General features: G+C 44.3%; 1 protein-coding gene across 1 annotated transcript in view; it reads right to left on the minus strand.

Annotated features, from left to right (window-relative positions):
• Positions 1–340: 340 nt before the first annotated feature.
• The window catches only part of LOC109909691 (galactose-3-O-sulfotransferase 2-like), a 16,460-nt gene continuing 6,283 nt past the window's right edge, over positions 341–10,517 (minus strand). The window contains exons 2-4 of the mRNA XM_020508695.2: positions 8,101–8,211; positions 6,540–7,344; positions 341–6,209 (exon numbers count right to left, since the gene is read on the minus strand). Coding sequence (XP_020364284.1) covers positions 5,307–6,209; positions 6,540–7,344; positions 8,101–8,211 — 1,819 coding nt within the window. The 3' untranslated portion in view covers positions 341–5,306. The remainder of the gene's footprint in view (positions 6,210–6,539; positions 7,345–8,100; positions 8,212–10,517) is intronic.

The raw sequence follows: 10,517 nt of genomic DNA on the forward strand, positions 1-10,517 counted from the left end.
TCCCCAGATCTGTGCATTGACACAATCCTGTCTCTTAGCTTTAACAACAATTCCTTGGACCTCATGGCTTGGTTTTTGCTCTGACATGAACTGCCACCTGTGGGATCTTATAAAGACAGGTGTGTGCCTTTCCAAATCATGTCCAATCAATTCAATTTAGCACAGGTGGACTCAAATCAAGTTGTAGAAACATCTCAAGGATGATCAATGGAAACAGGATGCACCTGATCTCAATTTCAAGTCTCATAGCAAAAGTTCTGAATATGTAAATGTAAGGTATTTCTGTATTTAAAATGTATAAAAACCTGTTTTCGCTTTGTCATTATAGGGTATTGTGGATTTTTTTTTTAATCCATTTTAGAATAAGGCTTTAACGTAACAAAATGTGGAGAAAGGGAAGGGGTCTGAATACTTTCCAAATGCACTGTGTTTGTCATTGAGCAAAGCTGAGAGGAAAATTATTAGGACAAGGCTCCCTCCCACCTGTTGTCTGATCTGCAAACTACAGCCCGACTGTACAGCAACTCATACCCAAGATCAATCTATATTCTGTTCTGCTGATCAGGTTCAATTGTTTAATCATGCAAAAGTGGGAACAGAAACAAAAGTAAGAACAATTTATAATTCATGACCCTTTTATTTGACCATTTCAATTTGAAATCTGTGGCAACATCGCTCACGACAATGAGAAAAATACACTTAAATACCAGACCACTTTAAAAGGCAGGTATTGTGATATAAGGACTCACATCACAAAATCATCTCTACATACAAAATCTACATTTCCATTTTACGATAATTTTTTTACACCTCATTTATATATATTCACACTAAAGTGCAGTATGATTTAAAAGCACACTTGAATTTAAAGAGACTAATCATTTGGTCTTCTAAGAAATCTAACATTTTAATTTGATTCCCATTTCTGAGAATCGAGAGCTCCTTTGCTCTGTCTTGGTAACTGAATATTTTTCCACAGTGGCCTACTGAATGTCTTTCAGTTACTGAATTACCTTTAGTAACTGAATCTCTCTCAGTTTCTAACCTTAAAGGATGAGGAAATTCTAGGAACTTTCTGCTATCTGCATGAGAGTTGATGTACAAATCTATTATTACAGAATATTACAAGCTCTGGCTATCTTTAGGTAGGTATCGAAAGAGTTGAGATGTGCTCTTAAGTCAAACATTTTGTAATGGTATTTCATTTTTCCCTGAAATGTCTACGAGAAGAGGCTGATGGGAGGAGCTATAGGAGAACGGGCTCCTTCTAATGACTGGAACTGAATCAATGCAACAGAGTCAAACACGTTGTTTCCATGTGCTTGATGTGTTTGGTACCATTCCATTGATTCCATTCCAGGCATTTGGCACTGACACACACACTTTCTACACCAGACATGCCACCGGGGGTCTTTTCACGGTCCGCAGGTCCAGAACAAATTCATGGAAACATACAGTATTATACAAAGCCATGAGTGCATGGAACTCCCTTCCATCTTATATTGCGCAAGTGAACAGCAAACCTGGTTTCAAAAAACAAATAAAGCAACACCTCACAGCACAACGCCTCTCCCCCATGTGACCTACTTGTTCTGTGTATGTACTGATACAGTATGTGTAACTGATAGATGCACACACACACACTACATGTTAATGTTTTTAAATGCATGTCAATTGTAAAATCTTTTGTCTGTAATGTACCTGTTGCCATTGGCGTTGGCTAATGGGGATCCTAAAAAATGATCAGGAATCAAGGTAAAACCCAACAGGGGCAGGCAATAGACAGGTCAAGGCAGGCAGTGGTCAGTAAACCAGAGGTGGGGCAATGGTACCTGATGGCAGGCAAGCTCAGGGTAGGCAGAGGTCAAACAATTCAGAGGTGGCGGAAAGGTACAGGTCAGCAGGCAGGCTCAGGGTCAGGGGCAGGTAGAGTGGTCAGGCAGGCGGGCTCAGAGTCAGTACAGTCAATGGTCAAAACCAGGAGGGTGAGAAAAAGAGAAACTGTGAAAAGCAGAGAACAAAAACACTGGTTGACTTGACAAACAAGATGAACTGGCAACAGACAAACAGAGAACACAGGTATAAATACACGGGGGATAATGGGAGACACCTGGAGGGGGGTGGAGACAATCACAAGGACAGGTGAAACAGATCAGGGTGTGACATAAATAAAATCTATAGCCTATAGCTCCTCACACCAGCCTCCTATGATGTTTACCATACTGTCACCACTGAAGGTGGCTCCCCTTCCTGTTCGGGTGGCGCTCGGCGGTCGTCGTCACCGGCCTACTAGCTGCCACTGATCCTTTTTTCCCCTTTCTGTTTATTGGTTTCACCTGTTTGTGTTTTTGGCTGGTTAGTCGGGCTTTATTTACCAGTAGGCCCGCCTGCTCTTTGTGCGGGATTGTTTTGTCTAACGTGTGTGCACGTCTGTGGGTTATGTGTTTCCCATTTCATTGGGTTTTGCTGGACAGTTTAAGTCCCCGTGTTTGGGGCATTTGTTTTGTTGTGCGCCCTGTGCTTTCGTTGGGTTGGCTTTTGTTCGCTGTTTTGTGCATTTAATATAGCGCTACCCTGAACTCTCTGCTTCCTGCGCCTGACTTCTCACCCACTACACCCAGTCCGCTACACATACAGTACATGTTTAACATACCATCATGTATTTTATTCACCTCCAAATTGAGTCACCTTCTCTCTGAGTAAAGTTTATATCAACTCAGAGAAATGAGACCTGAGATGTTTCCTGTCTAAATGAGAGACCAGATGTAGTAAAGTGGAGGTACTGTTTGTCTTTTGGTGTTAGCAGACAGACAGATACACTACCAGTCAGAATTTTGGACACACTTACTCATTCAAGGGTTTCTCTTTATTTGTACTATTTTCTACATTGTATAATAATATTGAAGACAACAAAACTATGAAATAGCACATATGGAATCACATAGTAATTTTAGATTCTTCAAAGTCGCCACCCTTTGCTTTGATGACTTCTTTGCACACTTTTGGCATTCTCTAAACCAGCTTCATGAGGAATGCTTTTCCAGCAGTCTTGAAGGAGTTCCCACATATGCTGAGCACTTGGTGGCTCCTTTTCCTTCACTCTGTAGTCCAACGCATCCCAAACCATCTACATTTTTTGAGGTCGGGTGATCGTGGAAGCCAGATCATCTGATTCAGCACTCCATCACTCTCCTTGGTCAAATAGCCCTTACAGAGCCTGGAGGTATGTTTTGGGTCATTGTCCCATTGAAAAACAAATCGCAAACCAGATGGGATGGCGTATCAATGCAGAATTCTGTGGTAGCCATGCTGGTAAATTGTGCCTTGAATTCAAAATAAATCACTGACAGTTTCACCAGCGAAGCACCCACACACCATTGCACCTCCTCCTCCATGCTTCATGGTGGGTCCCACACATGCAGGGATCATCCGTTCACCTACTCTGCGTCTCACAAAGACACGGTGGTTGTAACCCCCAAAAAATATTTGGACTCATCTGACCAGAAGACAGATTTCCACCGGTCTAATGTCCATTGCTCGTGTTTCTTGGCCCATGCAGGTCTCTTCTTCTTATTGGTGTCCTTTAGTTTTCTTTGCAGCAATTCAACCATGAAGGCCTGATTCATGCAGTCTCCTCTGAACAGTTGATGTTGAGATGTGTCTGTTACTTGAACTCTGTGAAGCATTTATTTGGGCTGCAATTTGAGGTGCAGTTAACTCTAATGACCTTATCCTTTGCAGCAGAGATAACTTTTAGTCTTCCTTTCCTGTGGCGGTCCTCATGAGAGCCAGTTTCATCATAAACTGCGACTGCACTTGAAGTGACCGTCAAATTTCTTAAAATGTTCCGTTTTGACTGACCTTCATGTCTAAAAGTAATGATGGACTGTAGTTTATCTTTGCTTATTTGAGCTGTTCTTGCCATAATATGGACTTGGTCTTTTACCAAATAGGTCTATCTTCTCTATCTTCTGTATGATGACTCCTTGCTGTCCCCAGTCCACCTGGCCGTGCTGCTGCTCCAGTTTCAACTGTTCTGCCTTATTATTATTCGACCATGCTGGTCATTTATGAACATTTGAACATCTTGGCCATGTTCTGTTATAGTCTCCACCCGGCACAGCCAGAAGAGGACTGGCCACCCCACATAGCCTGGTTCCTCTCTAGGTTTCTTCCTAGGTTTTGGCCTTTTAGGGAGTTTTTCCTAGCCACCGTGCTTCTACATCTGCATTGCTTGCTGTTTGGGGTTTTAAGCTGGGTTTCTGTACAGCACTTTGAGATATCAGCTGATGTACGAAGGGCTATATAAATAAATTTGACTTGATTTGATTCTGTATACCACCCCTACCTTGCCACAACACAACTGATTGGCTCAAACACATTAATTAAGAAGGAAAGAAATTCCACAAATTTACTTTTAACAAGGCCCACCTGTTAATTGAAATGCATTCCAGGTGATTACCTAATGAATCATGTTGAGGGAATGCCAAGAGTATGCAAAGCTGTCAAGGTAAAGGGTGGCTACTTTGAAGAATCTCAAATCTCAAATCTATTTTGATTTGTTTAACACTTTTTTGGTTACTACATGATTCCATATGTGTTATTTCATAGTTTTGATGTCTTCACTTTTACTCTACATTGTAGAAAATGGTAAAAACAAAGAAAAACCCTGGATAAGTAGATGTCTCCAAACTTTTCACTGGTCCTGTACATAGGCCTACTGTACTACAGGCCTTACCCAACCCCAATCAGTTTAATCAATAGGACCACGTATGTGCCATTCAAACTATAGTACACCCCAAGGGTTCATATTCTAAACCTCAGTGTGTGACAAGAGCAAGGGGAGACATTAGATGAGAGGGTTTATGAGATGCTACTTCCAATCCAACCAGTCAAGGCAGGACAATCAGCCCAGTTGCACTCTCCCTCTCCTTCCTACTCTTCCTCTTCCTCCCCCAACTCCATCCCCTCCACCCACACAGGTCCAGTATCGTTGGATAGAAACACTAGAGCTTATCCTAGTGCCACCAAAGTCAGCAAACTGGCCCTATGCACTGCAGCCAGCCAGAATCAGCATAATGTGCAGCGAAACGTCCTCACTGTACAGACAAAACAGAGCCATTGGCTGTTCAGCTGAAAAAGACCCCTGTGCTCAGCATCAATGATGAGCTCATGTGGATTTGGATTGTCCCATTAGTCCCATAGTCTATGTTAAAAGAGCCACACCTCAAGGCATGTTTCTGTCACTTCTATCTGCAGTGATTTTAGACAGGACAGTTGGGCAGGGGTCATTTTGGTTCTGGGCATTAGGGTTTCTGGGTCCACTCTCTCACTCTCTTGTCTGGGCTGACCTTGACTGGACCAAGCTGACGTTGTGAGGCGACCAGTTTGGCGACCTGTCTCTGCCTAGTGGCAAGCTCCGGGAACTGCTTGGTGTAGAGAGTGTCTGTGTACTGCAGCTCTGGAGTGATCAGGTTCTGACAGTGTGTTTTGGTAGGCCCGACCAGCCCAGGGTTCAGGTTGTAGCCCTGGATGATGGCCGCTCCATACTGGAAGGGCTTCAGCCCTGCATCCTGTACCTGCGACGGGTCCACTGCACCACCATCCTTCAGGCAGGTTTTGGCTAGTTTGGCACGTTGCTCCCGCAGCTGAGTCACCTCCCGCCTCATCTCCTCACGCCCCACAGTAGTGTCCACGCGTTGCCAGAAGGTGGCGTTAAAGTGCAGGTAGAGCCGCCAGTCAAGGGCGTTCCAGGCTCTGATCTTGTCAGCGGTGTGCGGGGAGAGCATGTTCCGTGCGCGCGCGCTCCGGCTGTTCAACTTGAAGGAGACGATGTCGTCAAGAGACCAGCAGAGGGCGCGCTTGAGCAGGATCATGGATTCGTCAAAGTACTCTGAGATGAGGATAAGGTGGAAGTCCTCCTCGATGGCGCCAATGGCTGTGGCGGCCCGCGTCTCTAGGTCTCCGGGCGTCTCTGTGGCGACGTTGTTGTCGAAGCCAAAGTCAAAGGTCAGGATGTTATGGGCGTAGTGGTTGTTGGGCAGGGACGTGTTGTAACTACGCCAACTGTTGTCGAGGAAGTCGTCCAGGCTGCGGGCCTTGTGGAAGGCGGGAATGCTCTTGTAGTAGATGAAGATGGACTCCATCATGGCAACAGGGTTCTTCAGGATGGAGAAGTAGAATGTGTCCTGGGGCATCACCTTCCTCACCTAAGACACAACAGGAAAAGACCAAAACAACAAGAACAAAATGAGTTAGTTAGTGATGCCTTAGTCACCATTTAACAATTATTGGTTTACATTTTTTTATATTTTCCGGGAAAAAGATAGTAGTGAAATTCAACTTGTGTTAGTCTGAACCTCGATATTATCTATGATGCAGTGGAGGCTGCTGAGGGGAGGACTGCTCATAATAATGGCCAGAATGGAGCAAATGGAATGTTCTGATACCATTACACGAATTCCGCTCCAGCCATTATCACAAGCCTGCTCCCCAATTAAGTTGCCACCAACCTCCTGTGCTATGATGATAGAACTCACCTCTGGTGGTCTGAACCTCATGTGGTTGCACATGATGTGGAACTTTTTGACACTGTGGCTCCTAACTCCCTCCACAAAGTGTGAGGCGAAGAAGAAGGGATAGAACAGCTGGCTGTGCATGTTCAGCGGAAGGGCGAAGGTCAGATTGCGGCTGTCGCCATAGCGATACAAGATGTTTAAGATGGTGCTGCTGGCCGTTTTGTGCGTCTTTAGAAAGACGATGTGGTTCTTCGGCCGACAGGTGGAGGTGGCAATCCCCGGTTTCACCTCGCTTATCACCCCGGCAACTACAGAGTTGGTGCCTAGAGGGGCACGGCTGTTTCTACTCTTAAGCTGATTGGTTAAGGGGACCTGGAAAGGTTTGTGAGACAGGGTAGATACCACTCTGATAGCTTTGTCGTCCAGCTGGAGAACCACAGACCCGGGAACACCCATATGCAACTCATCATCACCCAATGTGACTTTGGGCAGGGCTGCCTTTACTGCTAAAACTTTACCCCTTTCCTCTTTCCTGGAGTCTTTGACCTTATTGAAAGTGTTTGAGAGCTTTAAATGTTGGTGATGCACCTGGAGTCTCCTCTCCACTCCTGGCTCATCTCTGCCATCTTGATGTTCTGCTACCTTCTGGTTCTCTTTGGCCGATTGTTTAGAAGCTCCTTCCTCCTGTGACCTCACTTCCTCTTCTACGACAGGGGCGTGCGAAGAGCGCAAGTTTTCCCAGTCCCTCTGCTCAGTTGGGAGCGTTCCCTGGATCTCGATGGTAAACCGCACATTCAGGAGCTTCTTGCTCAACATCTTATCGTTCCTGAAACCAAACAGAGTGTTAGACTACAGTTAGCCAATCACTGTCAGCCTGTTTCAAAACAAAACAATTATCCGGAACAGAGAAGTGGAATGTAAAAGCGTATTAGTTTCACCAAAGATAATCTATTATATTAACAAGATAGCCGAGTAACCAGTCTAACAATGGAAATACAGTACATGTCCTCAATGATTGAAGCCAGACGCGATCAGGTAGGACCATTGTAGTCAATGAGAGGGCAGATACGCATGTGAACCACAGTCGTTTTTCTCAAAGTTGCCGGAATGCCATGTGCATCCACTTATATCAGCACATTTGTAACAGAATATACATTGCAAAACTTCTATTCAATCAAATAAGCCTCAAGTAATTCGACATTCTCTCATAGTCCTCCATACAAAAAAATACAAATCCTCCCGCTTTACCTCTTCCTCTCTGGTTTCACTGCCAGTAATATCAATCCAGGTAGCGTGAATATCTGATGTAGGATCTTAATTTGAGCTCGTTTTCTACAGCAGAAAAACTATCCTGTAGCAACAAGATGTGAATAATTAAGTAGATTATAATTAATGGATTTTTGTAGGGGTTGATACATTTTTCTGAAGGGAAAACCAAGTAAAAAATTTAGAAATGGAAAGAACAAACTTCAGAAGCCTTATTAAACATCAAATATACTACAAGTTTTACATGAAAGTTCTCCTGCAACAGGGTGCTCAAATAGAGATCCTACATATGTAAGTACAGTAGCACCAGACTCACCTGGACTGCCAGACGACTCCTAGGATCTGGATGGCCACACAGAGCACAGTGAGGGCCATGAGGACCATCCATAGATAGCGTAGGGGGCTACACAGCAGTACCTTCAGCCACCTGCAGGGGGAAGGGGGGGGGGTCAACCACAGGAACAACATTAGAGTCTGTAGCGTCAGACACAGAAATACTACTGACAACAGGACTGATTCTATGGCTATAAACTCATTTAGAGAATCTCAGGGATATTATGTGTCTTTAACTCAATTCTAATCTCATTCTAAAGCTGTAACTTCATTTTAAAACCACAACCATAAAACGTTTGTATTAAAATGAGTACTGATCCATGCGAGACTACAGAAATGATGTCTGTATTGTTGGATGTTTTTTCTTGAGGCTTAGAGGCCATGAATAGGCTGACTGCATGTGTTTGTGTGCACATGTTGTATGTGAGAAGGAAGCGAGAATCTCAATGATTTACAAGACAATCCAACAGCAGAGTGGAACAGTGATTCACACAAGCTCTTGCAATGTTTTCACTTATCAGGTGGCTACACAATGTACTAAACATCCTCTTTGTGGGCTAGTGTGTGTATTTGCATGATTTCCAGAGTGAATCTGATCTGTTTATTAAAACATACAGCACAAGCTGTGTGTGTGTGTGTGTGTGTGTGTGTGTGTGTGTGTGTGTGTGTGTGTGTGTGTGTGTGTGTGTGTGTGTGTGTGTGTGTGTGTGTGTGTGTGTGTGTGTGTGTGTGTGTGTGTGTGTGTGTGCGTGCGTGCGTGTGTGTTTCTGTGTATGTTTCTGTGTGTTTTACAACTACATTAGAGACATCTGGAACAACAGACTGACCTTGTCTTAATAAAAACACATCTGCCTTCGCACCTGAATGATTTCCAGACAGACAGCAGCAGTTCTACCTCCCTCACTCTCTATCTCCCCCTCCCTCTCCCTCTCTCTCTCCCTCCCTCTCTCCCTCCTTTCCTTGTTTCCTATCTCTCCGGCTCCTCCTATCTTCTCTCACACATCCACCTGCTACTGAGTGTGTGTGTGTGTGCGCGCGCATGCACACATGTTGTATGTGTGTATGTGTGTATGTGTGGTACATCTGTGTGTGTGTGTGTGTGTGTGTGTGTGTGTGTGTGTGTGTGTGTGTGTGTGTGTGTGTGTGTGTGTGTGTGTGTGTGTGTGTGTGTGTGTCTGCCTGTGCATGTGAGCATGAGTATGTGCATGTGTGTGTGTGTCCCTGAGCACAGTCCATAAGTGCATGCTGCCGCTACACTGTCCCTCAGTCGCCCCCAGCTGTTTGTCAGTGTAGTACATTAGTCTGGCCACCGCGGGGTTGAAGCATGACGCACACAGCACCAGAGGCAGCCAGCCATCACTGATGGGTCATCATCAAGACATGGAATGATGATGTCACTGTGAAGCTAGCTGATTGACTCAAACAGGCATGCCACCACCATTACTAAACAACACAGCATATGACCCATTATCCTCTAGTTCAGTTCCCCCCTGGAAGCAGTTATTGGGAAAACTCTGATTGGCCCGTGTCACAAATGGAGGAAAGGCAAGCGAGACAAACATGAAAATACCAGGGAAAGTAGTTGCTAGGCACATCGTATAACATTTGCCCTTAGTATACTGCTACACACCATCCTCCCTGTTTGTAGTGGTTTTACATTGAACTCTGTTGCACATTGCTTGTGCATTGTGTCACTGACTAAATATGTCCTTGCTAATCCAGTGGTTGTGCTACAAACATGGTTTGCGTTTGTCTGGGAATCTGGTTTGCGTTTGTCTGGGAATCTGGTTGGCGTTTGATCTGTTTTGTGAGTGTACTTTCCCCTATGCATGGATAATTCCCTTACGACACAATCAGAATAGGGATGACGTTAACGTTAATGAATAATGGAGTGAAACCCTATGAAAGAGCTGGTTGTTTTACCTTTTACACATTGTGTTGTGTTACAACCTGATTTTGAAATGGATTAAATGTAGATGTCTTTGTCACTGGCCTACACACAACACCCCATAATTCGTATTTTATTTATTTAAACAGGCAAGTCAGTTAAGAACAAATTCTTATTTACAATGACGGCCTACCCTGGACGATGCTGGGCCAATTGTACACCGCCCTATGGTACTCCTAATCACGGCCGGTTGTGATACAGCCCAGGATCGAACCAGGGTCTGTAGTGATGCCTCTAGCACTGCAGTGCCTTAGGCCGCTGCACCACTCGGGAGCCCCTGTCAAAATGTAATTAGGTTTTGAGAATTTTTTACAAATTAATTAAAAATATAGAGCTAAAATGTCTTGAGTCAATAACTATTAAACTATTTTACTATGGCAAGCCTATATATGTTCAGGAGTAAAAATGTGCTTAAGAAGTCACATAATAAGTGAGATGGACATGATTTTTGA

This window comes from Oncorhynchus kisutch, linkage group LG18 (genome assembly GCF_002021735.2).
Source record: "Oncorhynchus kisutch isolate 150728-3 linkage group LG18, Okis_V2, whole genome shotgun sequence".
Lineage (NCBI taxonomy): Eukaryota > Metazoa > Chordata > Actinopteri > Salmoniformes > Salmonidae > Oncorhynchus > Oncorhynchus kisutch.